We start from the raw sequence: 21,418 nt of genomic DNA on the forward strand, positions 1-21,418 counted from the left end.
GTAGATAATGATGTATCGTACAAATATTTTAATATAATTGATTTTTGTTATTTTAATAATGAATGGATGTAAGGGGAAATTATTATTATTAAGAAATAATAATTATGTATAGTCTCTGTAAAACATTACAAACATGTATTACCCTTTCAAAACTTGGTAATCCTTACAATACATTTCAAAAAAGGGAGGTCCGATATTATGCATTTTATATGTTTAAAAGGGGTATTACCCTTATGTACTTTTATTACATTAATAAACCTTACAGTACCTTATACAAAGTTATACTACTTTATCAGAAATCGAGGTCCGATAATATGTAAATTACTTTTTTTACTTTTTTCACACCATTATAATGTAATATAACCTTTTAGACTTTTTCCCGATGTCTTTACCAAGCTGTATTGCTGTTCTGAAACCATTCCTTGTGCAGGCTGGTTATTCATACATAGACGCACACGTTATTTTACTGCTTAGAATCTATCGACAACTAATTCAGTACACAGGTGATAGAGCATTGGTACACTACTGACATGCTGTATGTTCATTCAAGCGACGAGAAGTCGTGCTACCGTCGATATGTCCATGTGCGGCTTGCAGTTCCATAAACCCAAGTCCAGCGCTGAACAACTCTTTTTCAAGTTTTTGTGGCCTCATTACTGTGTGAGTGCAAGTTTGTGGAACATAGGCATCTGAAAAATAGGACTGCAACAACTTCTCAAACTCGTGACTGTTTTAAATATATGCAACGTTAACACAACAATGTTCTGTTCCTGCAACATATTTGAGTCTAAACTTTTAAGATCTGTCTCGTCGGGACCCACAGTACGACTTTTCACCTTTTAGAGCAAGACGATGACAGCATCTAAGTTCTCCAGCGAGTGGAATTTTGCTAGCACGAAGTTCCTTTAAGGATATGGTAACATTCACGAAGAATTATTGAATTGCTGCATGCAAGATGATTGAATTCAGTAGGGATAAGGTTGCCTGGACGAATGGAACAAGTAAAACTTTGTGTGGAGATCATGTTGTAATTTGACAACAAGATCAGTAGAATAATATTTCGTATGAGTCTCAGAGTAATAATGACACTGTATTCCTTAGTGAAGATTTCTAATGATATTTGGCTTCACAAGGAACAAAATAAAGATTAACAGTACATCATACTCTACAACAGAACAGAATAGCAGAACAAACCTATAAAACTATATTTAGAGGTGTAAGAGCATATCTAACATCTACTAAACTACCATTCTCATTATGGGCTGAAGCAGCAATTCATATCACCTATATTCATAATAGAACACTGTGTACTGTATTACAGTAAATTATAACACTCTACATTACAAATGTTACAGAACCTACAGAACAATTGATAATATACACAAATTCAGTCAATATATTATCATTTGTAACAAAAATCCTACAAAAATACAACAGTAAGGTATAATTGCTTGTTAGATAGGATTAGGCAACAAAAGTAAAGGCCATAAAACTTGGCACAATAATAAAATTACTATCAAACAAAATATTCAATTTCTTGAAGGTAAACCTCCTCAAATTGAAGGGGAGAAAATAGATGATACAAACAACAATACAAACAAGTGTTTAATAATTAAAAATACTGAAACAGATGACAGAATAATGAGAACAGATAATGACAATACAAACAACACTGATCCTAATAAAAAGGGAAAAGTAGTAGAACTAACAGACATAATGGAAGATAAAGTTAAATTAACTGAAAACAAAGTAGAACCTAAATTACATTGATTGGAATGGAAACAGAAACTGACAGAATGTACTGTTGAGCTTGAGCAATGTATACAGAATAAATGTGTAACAAAATGTATGTATGTACTTAGTGAAAAGGACAAAGATAATATTGCTATTCATTTAACAGAATTTAATACTAAAATAAGTGAAATACAATTGGATCCAACTTCATTTTATGAAGCAATTCAATGTCTGGATTGTGATTCATAGATAAAAGCTATGAAAGACAAAATAAAACAATTAGAAAATCATAATATATGGGAAATCACATATCCATACAATAATATTAACATTATCAGAACACAATTTGTCTATAAAATAAAGCAATATGCTGACAATAGTATTGAAAAATACAAAGCACAATTAGTAGTTCAAGGAAACTATCAGATTGATAGCCTTGATTATTATACAGACAATTTATTTGCTCCTACTACTAGACTATCTACAGTGTGATTAATATTAGTATGAGTAGTATCTAATAATTATGAAATACATCAGATAGATATTAAATCAGCATATCTATACAGACAATTAACAGAAGACAAAGAAATATATGTTAAACCTCCTCCAGGTAACTTAATAAATAGATTACAGAATGGACAAATATTACAATTATAAAAAGTGCTATACAGATTAAAACAAGCTGGTAGAAGATAGTATAAAACACTATCTAATATACTACTTAAGTGTGGATTAACAAAATCCAAACATGATAACACTGTATTCTTTGTAAAGAAGAAAGAAATAACTGTAGCCATATTATTTGTACATGTCAACAATATTACTATTGTAGTAATGAACAATAATACTATTGTAATGATAAAACAATCTAATGTATATCATTTACAATATACAGACAGTAGCAAATTATATTGGCTACTTAGTATAGAGATTCAATACAACAGAGAGCATAGATTCATCAGAATGTGTTAGACACATTATATTAATAGTATAATCAAACATTACAAACTTACACAAATGAACAGAGTGTACAAACACTTATACAACTGGGTATACAATTAAAAACAGTATTACAAACTGATACTAATAGAAAACAAATGTCTGAAATACTATACATGAACATGGTTGGTGCACTTAGATACATTACAGACTGTACACAGTCAGATATAGCATTTGTAACAAATCAGTTAGCAAAATACCTTAATGAACCTAGTATAGAGTATTATCTGACACTTAAACACTGTTACATATACTTAAAAACCACAAACAATGTCTGGCTCCAACTCAGCAGTGCAAATCAATTAATATTGAATAGATATACAGATGCAGACAGTATAATGTAAGAAGGACATTGTGTAATATCAGGATATGCATTTTACTTGAGTGATTCATTAGTTTTGTGGTTGAGTAAAAGACAAACACTAGTGGCAAATTCAATGTATAAAGCTGAATTAATAGCTCTTACAAGAGGAACACAAGAAGTAATCACACTTACCCATTTAGCTGAAGAGATTCTGTAAGTCTCTGAAGCACCAATTAATATTTATTACAATAATGACACTGTCATACAAACAGTTACATCAGACAAACTCAAATACTTAGAACAGACAAAGCATTTAGATCATAAGAAAGATTTTATTAAACACTATATTGAATTAGAGTATATAAATGTGAAATACATACAGACAAACAAACAAAGAGCAGATATATTAACAAAAGCACTATATGTACTACAAGTCAAACATCTTACCAGTTTACTTGGACTAGTAAGAGTTTGAAGGGGAGTATCACAAGATGATGACTTTATTACAAGACAATGACTTTATAATGTCTCAGTTAGAATACATGTAATATAACAACAAGAGACACTGAGCAGTCAATTGTCACCTACACCCCTTGTTCTTGCATGCCTACTCTCTTCACAGTAATAGTATGAGCAATTCTCAAAGGTAATAATATACAACATTATCTTTACACTACTGACCCTGAATTGAGTTGAATAATTCACCATCAACAAAATTATTGACAGAGTAATATCATTAGTATTATCATATTACAAAAGTTTTATTCCAATTCCTGCAAACCAAGAAAAACAAAGCCCATCAATCTTTTGTAAACACATTCTTATAAATCAGTCATCATTCTCATACTGTAGTTCATCAATTGTTTCCTATACTAAGCTGCTAACAACTTGGATGTGACAAAATACTAGAACACAGTAACATTCTATCAAGCAGCAAAGGAAATAGTACTTCTTTGCTCTTTACTGTGTACTCTTATACTGGTCTACTGCCAGTGTATGACCCACTAGTCAACACAAAGTACTTAAGTGCTCTGTAAGATGTCACAACTAGACAGTACCAGAAGGCTCACAAATGAGCAGCAGTATTGCCACTCCAGAAAGATCAATGCTTGTTCTAATCACCAAAATGAAAAAATTCGATCCTGCCACATTAATTACATTGGTTATAGGATCTTCCTGGGGTCAAGGCATGCTACCTGCAAAGTACTTCTCCTCAAGAATGGTATTACACATGTCTTGATTGTTGGGGGAGAACTTGAAGTTGAAGATGACCTGTCCCCTGAAATCACTGTGAATAAAATCAATATTGATGACAATGAAAATGAAAACGTTGAGAATGCTCTTAGTGAAGCATACCATTTCATCGAAGATGGGACCAGAGGAAACAATAGGATTTTTGTTTATTGTTACTTCGGCGTGTCTCGATCTCCCCTTATAGTGATAGACTATCTGCATCGCTGCAAAGGTCTCAAAATTTTTAATGCCTTCTATTTTGTGGCAACAGGAAGGCCTCAAATTAATCTGAACGCAGGTTTCAAAAGATATGTAATTGAACAAGCCACGAAGGAGAACAGCAAGATAAAACCAGAACACTTCAATCTCCCAGGCGATTACCGGGCACATCCCTCTGCCACGATTGAAATAAACAAAAAGTATCTGAAGGATAACAAAGCAAGGCTGGAGAAAGAGCTAAGTATATTGTTAAAATCTCCAAAGGGTGCAAAGAGGGATGATATCAAAGTCGATTTCTCAACTGAAGAGGGTAAATGATGAATCATTGGTGTTCTTACTTGATGTGTCAGAAGTGGGCGATTCTTAGGTCATGTGAAATGATGTTGTTTCTCTTTGCAAATGAACCAACAATCATAATAATTTATGTTAACATTTATTTCAGACAAATATTTCACATGTCTCAAATACACAATAGTCTTGCAAATATACACTATTAGAGACAATTATCTGAGACATTAATGACTGAGACATGTTTGCTGCTACTGTGAGTGAAGCAATGCAACCACCAGCAAATTCTTATTCCTCTACAGTCAGCATCCAGATTTTTTGTCTACAACACAAGGGAGCAAAGTCTACCTTTCCTCCTCTTCTCTCAGCCTTAGCACCAAGACCTCAGCCAATAACACTACAAATTGCCCAGTCCATACAATACATATAGTGCTCATTACCACTTACACTCCCTATATCTTAAGCTCTGTTTGGATGCAGGGAATAATATAAAATAACACAGAATAGCTTATCCCAGAATAAGGACATGACATTAGCAAATCATGTTTGATGGAAAACTGATTAGGATTTCTACCTCCATAAGTTAATTTTGCTGTGATGATAATAACTTCAAATTGATCTGGCTTATAAATATATTTTACCTGATAAAGTTGATCTTGCTAAGAAATACAGTCTAGACTGGTTCTATGTGACACTCCGTGACCATTCCACTATTCCTTGTTATTCCCAGTACTATTCCTGCATCTAAACAAGGCCTAGAGGTGTTTTGCTACAAAGTATTTACTTCCTTTTGTACAAGTCTCCAAGGACTACCTCTTTGATTAATTTGCATTCTATTGATGACCTGAAACACAGTAAGTAGACAGAGTTGCTCGTGCTACAATTCATCAACTGTCTACTAGTCATTGATCACAAATTGATTGTTAGAGCACAGATGCAACAATGTATCCTATATAAGGATTAGTGCCGTTCTTGAGCATGATAGACTGATTTTTAGGATACAGACCGACTAGTGTATCAATTGCAGAAAACTAGTAGCACTCTTTGCCCTTTTATTGTGCTTGCATTATTTTTAGCCAGTTGTATTGATCACTGCCAGAAGCAACAACCTTAAACGTCTCAAAAGATGTCACAGCAAGGCAGTACTAGAAAATCGGATGGACATCATCACTTCCGTAACGAAGTCCGTCTTTGCCCCAATCACCAAGATAAGAAGATTGAAGCCTGGCACATTAGTTACATTGGCTACCGAATCTTCTTAGGATCGAGGCATGCTAACTGCAAAGCATTTCTTCTCAAAAACAGTATCACACATGTCTTGGTGGTTGGGAAAGGTCTTAAAGTTGAAGATGACCTTTCTCCCGAAATCACCGTGAAGAGAGTCGACCTCCTTGACCTTGAAAGTGTGAGGATTGAGGATTACCTCGACGATTTGTGTGGTTTTGTTGAAGAAGGCACTAGAGGAAATAACAAGATTCTGGTTCATTGCCTTTTCGGAATGTCTCGATCTGTTGTAGTAGTGATAGACTATCTGCATCGCTACAAGGGCATCGGAATGTTCAATGCTTTCTACTTTGTGGCAACAGGAAGACCTCAGATTAATCTGAATGCAGGTTTCAAAAGGTATGTAATTGAACAAGCTAAGAAGGAGAACAGCAAGATAAAATCAGAACACTTCAATCTCCCAGGTGATTACTGGGTACATCCCACTGGTATAATTGAAATGAATAAAAATTATCTGAAGGACAACAAAGCAAGGCTGGAGAAAGAGCTAGGTATATCATTGGAATCTCCAAAAGATGCAAAGAGGGGTGACATCAAAGTTGATTTCTCAACTGAGGAGGGTAAAACGATGCATCATTAGCATTCCTACTTGATGTCAGATGCAGAACAGATGAATATCTAAGGCTCCCCATATAGGATGCAAGTGATTCTTGTGTCATGTCAAATGATGTTGTTTCTCTTTGCAAATGAACTGGCAATCGTAATAATTTATCATTGTGATGGCTACTGTTTTACATTGCAGCATGAGTGTATTTCATTCATTGTGAATGAAAGGTTATACACAACAATATCTTTGAGCTGTCTGACCACGAGCCGAGCCCAGTAATCTACATTTGACATAATAGAGTTTCAACTTTTTATTATTAGTATTATTGCAAAGGCTTTTTTTTTGCCCTGTACAACAGTAAATATGTGACTGTATACCTTGTTCTCAGAAGTGAAACACTATGCTCATTTTGGACTTCATCAGTTATTTCCCATATTATTATTATAAGCTAAATACTAGTACTCAGATTCAACATTGTATCAACTATATGAAAAGTACTAGCACTTCTTTGCTTTGAGTGTTTTCCCCATATATTATCTGCTACCAATGCATAGTTTACCAGTAGATGCAAAGGACTTGAGTGCCCTGTAAAATGTCCGAGCCACAGCAAGAGAATACTACTAGCACGAGAAGATCGAATGACTCGGAGCAGTCTCATCGCCATCACAGAGAAACTTCTCCATGTCCCAATCATAAAAGTGGAATAGAGTCCTTCCGCTTCAATTACATTGGCTACAAGGTCTTTCTAGGATCTAAAAGCGCTCTCTGCAAGCCCTTCCTCCTCCGAAACGGTATTACACATGTCTTGACTGTTGGAACGGAAATTAGATGCTATGACAACCTGTCTCCCGAAATCATTGTGAAGACTATTGATCTCGAAGATGACGAGCATGCAAATGTCGAGAAAGTCCTTGAAGAAACGCGCCAATTCATTGGAGAAGGGACTAAAGGAAACAATAGGATTTTCGTTCATTGTCTTTTTGGCTTGTCTCGGTCAGCCCTGGTGGTAATTGACTATTTGCATCGAAACAAAGGTCTTAAAATGTTCAATGCTTTCTTCCTTGTGGCCACAGCAAGACCTCAAATAAATCTCAATGCAGGCTTCAAAAGATATTTAATGGAGAGAGCCAAGGAGGAGAATAGTAAGATCAAGCTAGAGCATTTCAACCTTCCAGGTGACCACATGGTGCATCCCTTCGCCACAATTAAAAAGAATAAATATTATTTGAGGAACAACAAAGAAAGATTGGAGAAAGAGCTAGGTATATCGCTTGAGCCTCCCAAGGAGGCTGGGAGGGACCAAATCAAAATTGATTTCTCAACTGAGGAGTGTAAATGATTTCTCATTCGTTTGAATGATACCTATCGGTTTTGAAGCGCTCATTTATTCTGTAATATACAGTATAACTGTAATGTCGTTGGAACCCCGTAAATTTGACGATATCTCTCCATTGATTGTAATTTCTCATCTACATCATTGCTGTTGAGTTGTGAGACATAATGAGCATATACTTTGCTTGCTGGTCTCTAGATTTGGGTTGGCCTGAGTCCAGTAATGCGCCTTCGTGAAAGATACGGCTCTACAACCATACGATACAACGTTAGCGTTAACATTGCTCACCACGCTCTTTCCGGATATCCGCTTAATCGTACCCATCTTGGGGCTTGTTCTTTCAGGTCTCCAGATTCCCCGTCCGATTAGAAAAGGCTGCCGACAGCCTAAAAGTACTATACTACTAGAAATAAGTAAAAAAGATTCTAGTGCAAGAGATCCGAAGCGTCCTCATGACTATGCGGTACAAGGACATGTTCTGCTGAGTTTTCCTTGAATGCTTCGTAGAGATATACGAATCCAAAGAGAAGGAATAGGACCGCTCCGCCTAGCGTCACTGCATATGAATTTGAATCTTTTAATATGTTTTACAGTAATGGAGTCAAATGTAGAGAGGACGAACCGTGTTTTACGGAGATTTTTGTGGAGATGTAGCGTCCGCCAATTACAGCGAAAGCTGTACAACATGCATGGCCTATTGTGGTACCGAGGGAGACGACGTACACGTTCTACGGTACAGGGAAGAAAGCAAAAGATTAAAACATCGTCCATATGATGTGAGATACTTGGAAGAGGAAAACCTACGTGCGCTGCACCTAAAGCAATAGTAGCAATCTGACTCCGGTCTCCCCATTCGCCGAGGAAGGTCAATGCGAAAGCTTGAACAAACACAGGTCCTAATAGCAAGCTGAAGAAATTACGCGCGCCTTCACGCCATGTCTCCTTTTCGCTTTTTCGTGCTCTTGACGGTGACTTCGGTGTTGCTGGCATAGCATCTTCAGTTGGTACTTCACCACGCTCTAGTTCTTCAAGCGGTATAGCATGTCCGTTTTCTGTTATCACTCCCGTTCCGTCTGCAAGTGCGTCATCTTCTTCAATCTCCTCTTCCGCTTCACGCATCTCCTCTTCGATCTTTGCGCTCCCTGAACGCATCTCTCTTCCTTCCTGTAACATCTTTGCACCGAACACGAAGAATAACACCGAAGCTGCGAACTGGGTCCAGCTTTTTGGAATGAGTGTGGGAAGGACGTGGCCGAGTGCGGCGGATAACACAGACATGACGGCGAGAGCGCCGAAAGCTCCGGAGAAGACGACAGCTCGAGGGTGTCGCATGGCGAGGATTGCTGCTATGAGGAATGTCTTGTCCCCAATTTCTGAAGCGATTATCATCGCGAAACCTTGAACGAGCACTTTGAAGTTGCTGGCTCCGTCTTGGATACCATTTTCCATTGCGACCTGAGCTAGTAGTTCTAGGTGTGGAATACCGCGTCATTTTGAGTCGAAGACGCTGCAAACACGAAGAAACATACCTCTAAACTGTTTATACGTCTCCTTTGCGTTTTCGGTGCCGCCCTGTCCCCTTGAGAAGGTTGCTGATGAGGAAGAGTCGTTCAACGACGGTGTCTATGCGAATATTCTCTATGCGACGCTGCGCCGCTGCGGACGAGAAACCATGGCCATCCGCTTTCGATGGCGATCACGTGCGTTGCTCACGACGTGTCACCAACCAACCATCTGCTACCTTTTACTAACCATCATCAACGCTTCAAGTTCACCTCAACGTTGTGCTGCAATCAGACCTATCGACACCATCTATGTGCTTGTCCATTGCGCAAGGAAAAGAAAAGATTTTCCGGAATAACAAGGCTCCAAGCAAGGAACGAACGGCGAACGCGACTCCGTTGTGGGGATGACACCGGCACTAAGCCGTCAACTAACTGTACCCTGCTCCTGGCTGGCGGTGATCTCGGGTTGAATGGCTTCTCTGTCGAACGAATGATCAGACTCTAAGCTTACACAGCACTTCAGATGACTACCAAAATGCTCTTTTTGGTAAACCCACTGCCATTCTGCGATCTTCATTCCTTTACCGATGCTGTAACATTCGGAGAATGACAGATGGCTTGCAAGTTGCATAGCACGGGCCACCGCTGATCTTTTTAGTGGCTGGTGATAAACGTGTCCTTAATGCTCTGATGCACACTCGGGAAGCTTTGTTCCGTCCGGTCACCTCTGGACGAAGTGCACGATCTTTCTGGTTCGAATCGCAGCAATTGCAAATGTTTGGAACCGATATCAATTCAGGAAGACTATGGCTAGCTAGAGAAGGAATATAACTTTTTTGGGTGTTTTCCTGTTTGGACTTTTCTCCGTTCTTCAATGAAACTGGTATTTGATATTTCAAGTTTGAACTTTGTGTGTAAAAGTCGGTTTGTCAGAACAGACTGCGTTTCGTCAAGGCAACGTTCCAGCGCTCATCTCAATGCTTACGGGCTCGAGGACGTATTACCGCACCATCGTCTCCTCTTGCACTGTTTGTAAACTGCACTGTGTCAATCTTCTCGAGTTACGTCCTAGACGGACTTTTGTATGCGAACCACACGGCAGCATCTTAGTTCTATCGTCGGAGACTGAAGACGTCCAAGTAACTCAACTACCCTTTCCCTTCGTGCTCTTTTGCGAACGCCGACTTTCCTACAGTCATTTCCGATGATCGTGCATGAATTAGCTTAGAGGGCTCGGGGAATGATCACACTTGCCCGCCGTTCTAGTTCCTAAACTTGCGCATTGGACGGAGTTTCGTAGACAGGGGACCTTATGGCCTTTACGTGGCCCGAAAATTATTGTCGTGTGTGCTTTTCGACCTACCTCGGGACTGCGGGCATGAAGACGAAGGTATTGCAAGAAGCTTACGTGTTTGGACAGTATGGTTTCGATTGACATGACTGTGAAATGTTGCAGTTATCCCAAACGGCTAGAGACGGTCCTGGAAGACTAGTTATCTATACAGACTGCCGCTCAGCCTCCGAAGGTCACTGCAGGGCAGTCTACTGGCCTAACTCGTGGAGGCACTTTGTACGTCTTGACTCCGATAATGTGGGTCCCCTCAATTTTGTTTTGTAGTTTGCCGTTGTAGGACGTCTGTGGCCCGGTTATAGACGCTCCAGTATACAAACAGCTATCTTAATCTCAATTACTTAGATGCAGTGTCATCGAAGCACTTCGTCCCTTTTAACTCTGGCAATGTGTGATCCTTCAGATTTGTTTTATAGCTTGCTGTTGCAGGATGTTTGTGGCCCAGTCATAGACACTCCAACATGCTAACGGAAATATTAATTGAATGTAGTGTTGCAGGTCGATACTTTCGAAAAGCTCCTTGCTGATGAGCTGCTTTCTGAAATTCAACAAGAACGAGGGTCGGTGCAAAATTCCATTTCACTGCTCGAAAGGGTAAGTTCTGTCTTATAACAAAGTTTGCAGGAGTGAAGGAGTAGAAAGGGACGTCTTTATGCAGAAGGACATTTACTTCACACTCTATAGGGCCATCTGAGAAGGCGGATGGAACTAGGCTGGACCTGAGATCGGGTTGCATATGCATGTCTGTCAACCAGCCAGTTTCCGGGGTAAGTTGTGTCTTTTTGCTGGCCGTTCTCCTCCCTTTGATCACGAGGACCATCCGAACCCCAACATTGACAAAGTCCACGTTGGAGTCTGCCAACGCTCTGTCTGAATCAATGTCGCTCAAGCAAGAAAGCTATTCAGTAAAATAAGCTTGAGACATATCCAATACTAACACCGGTACTAGTCAAGCTGGCTCAAGGTCTAGAATGCATTCACCATCACCGAGTATTCAGTATCACTATCAGTACGAAGAAAACTAGGCCGCGGAGCCTGATTTATCTAACTATCGGATCATATCAGAAGTTGATCTTCTGGTTCCGGGATCTAGGACCGAGTCTGGTGCTTCCGTGCAACTTTCGAGTACAAATTGACTTTAGCAGTAAGTAATTAGCAGAGTTTATCCTGGTCGTGTTTTGTTATCAAGGTTCTGCCTCGAATTTCTTGCGGCTGGAGCACGATAGTGCGATTAAGTGTTTGTTGGGCCAACGAAGTGCGAGCGACAACCCATGCGGGGTAGGATAAGCGCACGAGACCACGTCAGGATAGCGAACGTGGGCGGAAGGCTGGTGGGAAGACGGAGGATCTTTGGACCTTGGGAATACAGTGGAAGAGAGCGATGAAGGAGATTAGGATTAGCCAAGCTAGACTCTAGACTCTAGATTCGGCCGAACGTATTGAATTGAATTGACAATGACACGCAATCTGGTACATTCTCGTAGCTGGTCTATCAAAAGTGATACATGCCGTGACGACATGTATCAACCATGACATCGCCCAAGCCCCACAGAAATATTATACCCTATGAATCATCGCTGCAATAGGCTTTTTGAATTTTTAGTTATATTAGTCTAGTTGGTGCAAAGGGAGAAATCTGCATCGGCAGAACGTCGGCCAGGGTGTTATTTAGGGGAGTAAATTGAAGAAGTGCTTGGGCCAGCGGAAGCGGAGAGAGACGACCGGATGCGGAGAAGTTTCATCATCGATTTGGGCAACTCGAACAAACAGTCCTACTCCTTCACTTTCTCTTTCTACTTATCATCATCTACAGAACTATAAAGCTTTCTCCTAATCTATCACCTCTCTACATTTCACCCCTTATTTACTCTACGCCCACAGCATACGTCTACCCTATCCTATCTTCCACGACTACACTGTTACCATATCGTTTTATTACCTATTAACAGCAGCCTGCCAACCCACTCCGCCATGGACTCTTTTTCCGAGCCCCCAAGCTCTCGGATGCGCGCTGACCTCGCTTTGAGCCTCGAAGACGTCAACAAGCAGGTCGAAGCTCTCAAACAGGAATATGCAACAAAGGGCATCTCGCTCACCGGCAGGATTATCCATGTCACCCACTACCTTCCCCTCACCGCAAGTCTCGCACCCAACAAGAACGGTGTCCTCTCTCCACCACTCACGCCACCCGTCAAGCCTTCCGATGTAGCGTTCTCACCAGCAGAGGAGGAGGCACCAGCCGTTGCGGCGGCAGCAGTGAAACCAGCTGCAGAGGAGCCAGCTAGTTCTGAATCGGACGTGTTGCCGCGTTGGATTATCGGTCCCCGCTGGGGTCACTCTGCAATGTTCAGTGGCATTCAGTCACTTAGCAATGCGCATGACCAGGTCATAATTGGGTGGATAGGTGACCTTGAGCGTGGGTCAGCCTCGACGGGCGAGAAGGTTAAGATTCCGACTTCTGCTGTATCAGACGCGGACCGTGCGGCACTCACCGAGGCCATTGAAAGGCACAAGTCTGAGGACGGTCCGACGAGATACATCCCGGTCTGGTTGGAGGATAATATTGCACACGGTCATTATGATGGGTATTGCAAGACGAGTATGTGATCTTCTGTTGCTATACGAATGTGAAACAGAAGTCTAAAGAATTGTTATGTGTGTACAGCCCTCTGGCCGCTGTTCCATTATCTGTTGTGGCAGGACGTCGCTACTGAGGTAGCAAGCGCAGATGAACACTGGACGGAATACGAAGAGGCGAACTACGTGTATGCTCGACGTGTAGCAGAAGTATACAAGCCCGGTGACCTCGTCTGGGTTCATGACTACCACTTATTACTTGTCCCGCATCTGCTTCGACAACTCATTCCGGACGCAATTACCGGTCTCTTCGTACATACGCCGTTCCCGAGCTCTGAAATCTTCCGGTGTTTGCCACGTCGGAAGGAAATCCTTGACGGCATGCTGGGTGCGAACCTCGTGTGTTTCCAGACTTATTCGTATTCGCGCCATTTCACGTCGTCGTGCATCCGGGTGTGTGGGTATGAGAGCGCCTCGAAAGGGATTGATAACCAGGGACATGTCACGACTGTGGCTCACTGCCCTGTCGGTGTTGATGCGGAGCGCATTGCTAAAGATGTCGTTAGACCGGGGGTCCAGCCTAAACTCGATGCTCTTCGTTCGCTGTATGAAGGCAAGAAGATCATCGTTGCCCGTGACAAGCTCGATGTCGTAAAGGGTGTCGTGCAGAAGCTTCGTGCGTTCGAACGGCTGTTGCAGGATTATCCGGAGTGGGTGGGCAATGTGGTCCTGATTCAGGTCACATCGCCTGCTTTGACGGACTCACCGAAGCTGGAACGTCAAGTGTCTGAGCTCGTTGCTCACATTAATGGCGAGTTCGGAGCGCTTGACTTTGTGCCGGTTCACCACTAGTAAGCGCTGCTCGAGTTTTTATTTTGCTAAATGCTAAATGCTAACATAACTTTTTTTTTTCTGTTATTAAAGCCATCAGACAATCAAGCGAGACGAGTTCTATGCGCTCCTGTCATGCGCGGACCTCGCCGTCATCACCCCTCTCCGTGACGGGATGAACACGACCTCAATGGAATTCGTAATAGCACAACAGCTAACCAAGAAAAGCCCTCTCGTTCTATCAGAATTCATGGGGATCTCAAGCACGATGGAAGAAGCACTCCAAGTGAACCCGTGGGATCTAGGAGGAGTGGCAGCAGCCATCCATCGCGGACTACTCATGTCCGACGACGACAAGATTTCACGACACTCCAAGCTGTACAAATCCGTCACGACACACACGAGCCATACATGGGCTGCATTGCTCGTTCGTCACCTACTCCAGCAGATCGGTACAGAGCACACGGCGCACAGCACGCCCTTCCTTTCGCGGGAACGGCTGAACGAGGCGTACGCTAAGGCGAACCGCCGGTTGTTCTTGTTCGATTATGATGGGACGTTAACGCCTATTGTCAAGACCCCGAGTATGGCTGTACCGTCTGGTGAGACGCTCGAGGCGCTGGAGAAGTTGAGTGCGGATCCTAAGAATGTGGTGTACATCATTTCGGGGAGGGATGGCGAATTCCTCGAGACGCATTTGGGACATCTGAAGAAATTGGGTATGTCAGCTGAACATGGGTCCTTCCTGAGGGAACCTGGACAATCGGAATGGCTCAACTTGACGGAGAAGTTGGACATGAGCTGGATGTCCGAGGTCGAGGAGATCTTCCGGTATTATACGGAACGCACGACAGGAAGCCACATCGAAATCAAGAAAAGCTCAATTACGTGGCATTATCGGTCATCCGACCCGGAATGGGGGTTATTCCAATGCAGACAATGCCAAGACCTACTAGAGAACAACTTGGCGCGTAAAAGACCCATTGAAGTACTCGTAGGGAAGAAGAACCTCGAAGTCCGTCCTCTGGCAGTCAACAAAGGCGAGATCGTCAAACGGATACTCTACGAACATCCCGAAGCGGAGTTCGTGTTTTGTGCAGGGGACGATAAGACGGACGAAGATATGTTTAGGGCGCTTGCACCGTTTACGTCTGCGTTGAACGGATCGAGCGTGATGGACGCGCCTGTTGGTGTGGAGCTGAAAAACGGGAATGGGAACGGGAATGGGAATGGGGAGGAGGGGACGGAAACACCGCCGAAAGAGATTGCGTTGAAACCGGAGGGAGTGTTCTCGATTGCTGTGGGGTCGAGTAGTAAGAAGACGTTGGCGAGTTGGCATGTTACGAGTCCGCATGAGGTTGTTGAGCATTTGTTGGGTCTCGTTTCGCAGTGAGATTGGCGGGGAGAAGCTCTAGTGATTTAATTCCTTCTGATCTCTCTCTCTCTCTCTCTGTGGCTCTCTTTCTTTCTTCTTAATCTCGCTTTTTTGGCCTTGCTTTTGATGTGCTGGTGGTCTCTTCTTCTCTTTTCCTCCGTCATATTTCTCGTTTAGAGGTTGCGTGCTTCATGCTTGGGATTATGGACGAACGACAACATCCATTTCCATGATCATTGACTGTATCAGCAAAATTGGACTTTTGTAGTGCAAAAAGGAACCAGCGACGAAAAACACGAAGTAGCAGTAGTAGTTTGTAAAAAGCTGTGTATCATCATACTGCGTTTGTATATCTTCTCTTCCGTAGTATTCGTGCAGTAGTCGAAATCGGAGTAATAGAAGTGGTTAAAATGTTGTGAGTGATTCAGATTGGTGCAGTATGTAAAATTCCAAAGAGAATGGAGGAGACTGGATGTTCGGTGTGAATATTTAATAATGCATTATTCAATCCCCATTGAGAGTGAGCAATGTAAGTCCTGACAGATGTTTCATGACTGCGTATCAATTGGCCTTTCTTTATCCAAAGACAAATTATTTTTTGCTGAATTATTCTCCGAGTCTGACGCCAGCAGGCTTTATTTCTGCTTACTCAGCATGATTATTCATTCTGTTGACGTCATTTGTTTGTACGTCGATTGCTTAATTCTTTTCTCCATGTCTTACTCATCGATTTTCAAACATAACTCTTTGTCTCGAACTCAGAACTGGTTTCTGCTAGAGTTGACTCATATTGTCTGCTTGACTTCGTGAAGATACGAAAAACAGAAAGTGATGCTAGCGACTTGGATATCTCTTGTTAATGTCCTTATCGCCGAGCCAAGTTGATGAATGAGTCTATAGAGGAGTACGATGGCGTCAATTGACGCAACTTTACAGGATCAGTCACTACTACTGGTGTTGCTTTCTCATGTATCTGGCTTACTCAGACAGACAAGTTCTTCTGACTGTTTTCCTGCTTGTAAAGCATCTTACGACAGACCTTTGAATTCAATCTGGCTCTGGTATATAAGTCATGGGAGTTGGGCTTGAGAACAGTCACCCCATCGCAACACTAGCTGTTTCGCTCGTAACATTCACTATCAGTAACTCTCTCAGCCGCTAGAAATCTAAGAAAATGGCCACTGCTGCTGTCCAGAAACCCCACGACGTCCCAACGACGCTTAACTACTTCGCACCAACAGACGACGACGCACCGTACTTCTACTCACCGTCGGTTGAGGAAATCCCAGATGGCAAGAAACGATCTAACATAGGGTCCGAGTCGCACCCTGCTGTCATTCATGACGTGCGAGGAAAAGAAGAGACTGTCGGGCTTGATAAGACGGGTTTCCAGTTCGTGAAGCATAAGAGTAGTGAGAAGGAGTTCCTGGATGAGGAGAGGATTAAGAATGTGTATTATAAGGAGGTGGAAGAGTTGTTGAAGAAGGAGGCGGGTGCGAAGAGGGTTTTCATTTTTGATCATACTATTCGGTATGTTCTTTGCTCTTTAAACGGTTCGACCTGGTAAATAGCGATGCTTATGTTTATTCCGTTCATAGGCGCAACTACGGCAACTCGGTAGAGACTGGCGAAAGAGACCTTCGTGGACCTGTAACGCGCGCACACGTCGACCAGACATTCAAAGCTTCCATCGCACGGGTGTACCATCACCTCGGCGCTGACGCCGAACGTCTTGTCAAAGGCCGCGTCCGAATCATCAACGTCTGGCGACCCATCGGCGCACCCGTAGCCCACCACCCACTCGCTGTAGCCGATTTCCGCACCGTCAACGTCGATCACGACCTCATACCTACCAAACTCATTTACCCCGACCGCGTGGGTGAGACTTTCTCTGTCAAGTACAGCCCAGAGTTGCAGTGGTATTATTTGAGTGGACAGACGCCGGAGGAGGTTACGTTGATTAAGTGTTTTGATTCGGATGAGGATAAGGCGAGGTTGACTCCGCATACTGCTTTTCTGGATACGTCGGACCCTGCGGATGCACCGCAGAGGCAGTCGATTGAGGTTAGAACGTTGGTGTTCGATCAGGAGTGAATGGTTCGGAGTGGTTGGATTATAGTTCCCGTACGGATCTGCGGGCTCTCTCGATGCTGGTTGACGTTTGGTCTTTGATAAAGAGTAACAATTCACAGTGGCTGTAACATGTCCTTTTTTTGTAGATTATGGATTTTCGCTTTTATTATGAACCGTAATTCTCCTGCTACGAATGCCTTTAAACTTGCTGAGTGTAGTTTAAGCAGACCTAATATTCATTTGCGCGAGTATGTTACAAAGGCAAAATGCTGCTCAGATAAGACTACATACACGTTCAAGAATATTAAAATTAAAAAAGTGTATACACTTAGATGATATTATAGTCATAATCCTTGTCATATATGACTTCTACTCGCTCCTTAACAACATCCTGTCATTGGACTCATGTTAATTTCTGCTTTCATCTAGAAATATACGACGGCTGAGATTAAATAATCGTGGAGTCGTGAAGCTTGAGAAATCCTTCTCTTTCTAATTCGTCTCGTGCAGGTATCCGTTCAAGTACTGTCCTTTCTTGTTCATCCTATCATCCATAGTGCCGAAGCGAATCAATGATGAAAATAAAAATAAAAATAACTATTCAAGTAAGATGAATTATAAATAAATAAATAATTTACGTAGTATTTATTACTCGCTGCTTATTCAGCACGTTTGATTATTCTATTGACATCAAGTCGTCAACCCGTCATGTGTTGATTACATTTTTACTCATTGCAGTGATTCCAGCAACCTTCAGGCTCTAGCGTCTCATCTGCGTTGTCTGCTTGTCTCTTCAAAAACTGAAAGCGAAAGGCACGTAATAGAGGCCCGTACTCGATTTACTAATGAGTCAAAATCGAAAGGATACCTTTGGAAACGAAGTCACTGAATGTGTCTAAAGAGAAGCAGGATGGCGTGAATTGACGCAAGTACTGAACTTTATAATCATCACTACCTATACTTGTGCTGCCTTACTCAGACAACCTTCTACCCGAGTTTCCGCTCGTAAAGGGTCTTATGACCGACCTTTGAATAGAGCTGTGGTTCTGGTATATAAGCCATGGAAGTCGGGTGCTAATATCCCACCACCAGCAACACTAGTACTGTTCTCTCAGCCCGTTGTCTTCAATCAAATTAGCTCTCTGCTCTTTTTAAATCGAAGAGATGGCTACTGCTGCTGTTCAGAGACCGCATGACGTCTCCACGACGCTGAACTACTTCACACCAACCGACAACGAGGCACCGTACAATTACTCATTGTATGTTGACCCTCCTGAGGGCAAGCCGAGGAGTAACGTCGGTCAGGAGCCACACCCAGCTACCATCCACGACGTGCGTGGAAAGGAGGACTCCGTCGGCCTTGATAAGACGGGCTTCCAGTTTGCAAAGCACAAGAGTAGCGAAACGGAGTTCCGGGACGAGGAGAGAATTAAGAATGTATATTATAAGGAAGTGGAGGAGCTGCTAAAGAAGGAAACGGGTGCAAAAAGGGTTTTCATTTTCGATCATACAATCCGGTACGTTATTTCTTGAAGTAATATTTGAAATGACTAATGCATTTTTGCAGTCGCGATTACGATAAATTAGAGGGTACACAAAAGATTGTTCGCGGACCAGCAACACGTGTACACGTCGACCAAACCTTCAAGGCCTCCATCGCACGCGTGTATCATCATCTCGGGGCCGATGCCGAACGCCTCGCGAAGGGCAGAGTCCGCATCATTAACGTCTGGCGTCCAATCGGCGCTCCGGTTGCGCACTACCCGCTTGCTGTAGCTGACTATCGCACCGTTAACGTCGATCATGACCTCGTCCCTACCAAACTCATCTACCCCGACCGCGTCGGCGAGACGTTCTCTGTCAAATACAACCCAGAGTTGCAGTGGTATTATCTGAGTGGACAGACGCCGGAGGAGGTGACGTTGATTAAATGCTTCGATTCGGACGAGGATAAGGCGAGATTGACTCCTCATACCGCTTTTGTGGATACGTCTGACCCTGCAGACGCGCCGAAGAGGCAGTCGATTGAAGTTAGGACGTTGGTGTTTGACGAGGAGTGAATGATCGGGAAGAGCGGATCATGGCTTCTGTATGGATTTATTATAGCTCTCCTTGATATCAGTTCCTTGAATCCTTCACATCGGATGAACTGTGTATGTAAACTTTCTGAGTGCAGTTTATCTAACATTGTGTCTATTTCCGTAGTATTGCACAACCCCAGATTTAGTTCTGAGGAAGGTGAAATCACCGTTCTTGGTTTTGTAATGGATAACAATTTTCATTTGATACTGTGACGAAAACCATGGACATTGTGAACAACAATTAACAAAGGATGCTATCTTCAACTAAGTAGAAGAATTCCCCGGATGCATCGAATTAATTTTCATCCTGAGATTTGATGTACTGTCGTATTTATGTTTTTGATATCTGACTTTGGTGAATGCCAAGGTCGAGCAAAGTGAGGCGCAAATAACATAAGGTTGGGAAAACATAAACTCGACCAACCTGTCACAGTAGTCTCGGCACAGCCACTTTCCCCTTTTGGAAGGACCCTAGCGGCAAAAATCAACGTGAAGACTTTGACTTTTTTTTATATCCAAGAAATTTATTACTTTTTGGAATGTTGAGAGTCTGTAGTCTAACGTTTGACTCATTTATTTGTCTTGTGCATGTAGTTAGATTCATAATGTATGTTTTTAGTACTTTAAAAAAGGTTGACTATATCTTGAATATTTATAGTGTGAGAAAGTGCCAAGATAGCCGAAATTGCTTACCAAATTATATTAGTAATATTAGTAATGCACTATATATAGATGTAATTATATAATATTATTTTAACTGAAGCGGCAAAAATTGAGAGAAAAAAATTCAAAACTTCACCAAAATGCTTTTTATAGCATTCTGAGGTAGAAAAAAATAAATTTTTCCTTGGTGAAATAAGTCACCCAAAATTTAATATTTTTTTATTTTTAAAAACATACATTTGTAGCCCAGATCAATCTGAATCTTTCTATGTTTTTAGAATTTAAATATTGGTTGTGTGGAAGAGTGAATAATGTTGCTGTCATTTGTGTCCAAATTAGGTTAGTCATCTTGCATCACAGTTGGTCGAGTTTATACTTTCCCAACCTTACTGTATTCTTCTGGACTGGAAAATTATGTAATACGTTTTCAATTCATTACAGTGTTTCTGGAAAACTACAGCTATGTGGCAAAAGTGTTTGTCTTTCCTGATTGGGAAGATGCATTAGTAAGTGATTTTCGTTAACTTATTAGGCAGTTTGAGACACGTCAACCTTCATCTTGTGTCTCAAACTGCTTAATAAGTTAACGAAAATCACTTACTAATGCATTTGCCTAATCAGGAAAGACGAACACTTTTGCTACATAGCAGCCCATCTCAATTCTGTTGCACATTGTGAGTTGTGAGGAAGCTCAGCTTGCAGAAACCCCTGAAAGAAGTGATGCTGAGCACCCTCACAACTGTAAAGAATTGATGTGATTGACTTGTGCATAGCTTGTTGATCATTAAATGTAGTTAAATTAATGTTAAATAATAAAAATTTGTAAGCCTACCATAAACAGTAAAAAGTGAGAGGAGCACCAGGAACAAGAGTAAGACATTGTAAAGAATACAGTGAAAAACAGTCATTTTTTCATTCAGACAATTCCCTATGAATCCTGAGCAGTCTCAAGACCCATTTAGGGCCTCTTCTCAGTCTCAAACTCCTGTAATCCTATTTAACTCATCTTATACACATACAT

General features: G+C 41.8%; 8 protein-coding genes across 8 annotated transcripts; 7 read left to right on the plus strand and 1 right to left on the minus strand.

The window, feature by feature from the left end:
• Positions 1-6,068: 6,068 nt before the first annotated feature.
• On the plus strand, positions 6,069-6,410 carry FOMMEDRAFT_65220 (phosphatases II; the record flags this gene model as incomplete). Its single annotated transcript, XM_007271979.1, has 1 exon — positions 6,069-6,410. A coding segment is annotated over one exon (342 nt), but the record flags the coding sequence as incomplete, so codon positions are not given.
• A 1,066-nt stretch (positions 6,411-7,476) lies between these two features.
• Positions 7,477-7,725, plus strand: FOMMEDRAFT_45556 (phosphatases II; the record flags this gene model as incomplete). Its single annotated transcript, XM_007271977.1, has 1 exon — positions 7,477-7,725. A coding segment is annotated over one exon (249 nt), but the record flags the coding sequence as incomplete, so codon positions are not given.
• Positions 7,726-8,366: 641 nt separating this feature from the next.
• Positions 8,367-9,390, minus strand: FOMMEDRAFT_98389 (vacuole protein; the record flags this gene model as incomplete). Its single annotated transcript, XM_007271989.1, has 3 exons — positions 8,367-8,497; positions 8,564-8,669; positions 8,746-9,390. The coding sequence occupies 3 exons, from the start codon at positions 9,388-9,390 to the stop codon at positions 8,367-8,369; spliced, it is 882 nt and encodes a 293-aa protein (XP_007272051.1).
• Positions 9,391-9,613: 223 nt separating this feature from the next.
• Positions 9,614-9,854, plus strand: FOMMEDRAFT_162642 (uncharacterized protein; the record flags this gene model as incomplete). The annotated part of the gene is made up of 2 exons (XM_007271990.1): positions 9,614-9,641; positions 9,712-9,854. The coding sequence occupies 2 exons, from the start codon at positions 9,614-9,616 to the stop codon at positions 9,852-9,854; spliced, it is 171 nt and encodes a 56-aa protein (XP_007272052.1).
• Positions 9,855-10,758: 904 nt separating this feature from the next.
• FOMMEDRAFT_162643 (uncharacterized protein) lies at positions 10,759-12,214 on the plus strand (the record flags this gene model as incomplete). Its single annotated transcript, XM_007271991.1, has 6 exons — positions 10,759-10,836; positions 10,903-11,016; positions 11,078-11,107; positions 11,214-11,229; positions 11,288-11,391; positions 12,080-12,214. 6 exons carry the CDS (start codon positions 10,759-10,761, stop codon positions 12,212-12,214), a joined length of 477 nt encoding a protein of 158 aa, XP_007272053.1.
• Positions 12,215-12,801: 587 nt separating this feature from the next.
• Positions 12,802-15,985, plus strand: FOMMEDRAFT_115153 (trehalose-6-phosphate phosphatase; the record flags this gene model as incomplete). The annotated part of the gene is made up of 4 exons (XM_007271992.1): positions 12,802-13,007; positions 13,083-13,396; positions 13,463-14,225; positions 14,299-15,985. 4 exons carry the CDS (start codon positions 12,802-12,804, stop codon positions 15,596-15,598), a joined length of 2,583 nt encoding a protein of 860 aa, XP_007272054.1. The 3' UTR covers positions 15,599-15,985.
• A 760-nt stretch (positions 15,986-16,745) lies between these two features.
• FOMMEDRAFT_130279 (uncharacterized protein) lies at positions 16,746-17,732 on the plus strand. The gene is made up of 2 exons (XM_007271993.1): positions 16,746-17,110; positions 17,179-17,732. Exons 1-2 carry the CDS (start codon positions 16,755-16,757, stop codon positions 17,672-17,674), a joined length of 852 nt encoding a protein of 283 aa, XP_007272055.1. The 5' UTR covers positions 16,746-16,754; the 3' UTR covers positions 17,675-17,732.
• A 1,026-nt stretch (positions 17,733-18,758) lies between these two features.
• On the plus strand, positions 18,759-19,855 carry FOMMEDRAFT_149596 (uncharacterized protein). The gene is made up of 2 exons (XM_007271994.1): positions 18,759-19,170; positions 19,221-19,855. The coding sequence occupies exons 1-2, from the start codon at positions 18,818-18,820 to the stop codon at positions 19,711-19,713; spliced, it is 846 nt and encodes a 281-aa protein (XP_007272056.1). The 5' UTR covers positions 18,759-18,817; the 3' UTR covers positions 19,714-19,855.
• The last annotated feature ends 1,563 nt before the right edge of the window (positions 19,856-21,418 follow it).

The sequence above is a fragment of the Fomitiporia mediterranea genome (assembly GCF_000271605.1).
Source record: "Fomitiporia mediterranea MF3/22 unplaced genomic scaffold FOMMEscaffold_20, whole genome shotgun sequence".
Taxonomy (NCBI): Eukaryota; Fungi; Basidiomycota; class Agaricomycetes; order Hymenochaetales; family Hymenochaetaceae; genus Fomitiporia; species Fomitiporia mediterranea.

Excerpts from the sequence above, each read along its gene's own strand:
- FOMMEDRAFT_130279 (XM_007271993.1), top strand. The coding sequence starts at position 16,755 with ATGGCCACTGCTGCTGTCCAGAAACCCCACGACGTCCCAACGACGCTT. Across the intron at positions 17,111-17,178 it reads ATTTTTGATCATACTATTCG|GCGCAACTACGGCAACTCGG; the intron begins GTATGTTCTTTG and ends TTCCGTTCATAG.
- FOMMEDRAFT_149596 (XM_007271994.1), top strand. The coding sequence starts at position 18,818 with ATGGCTACTGCTGCTGTTCAGAGACCGCATGACGTCTCCACGACGCTG. Across the intron at positions 19,171-19,220 it reads ATTTTCGATCATACAATCCG|TCGCGATTACGATAAATTAG; the intron begins GTACGTTATTTC and ends GCATTTTTGCAG.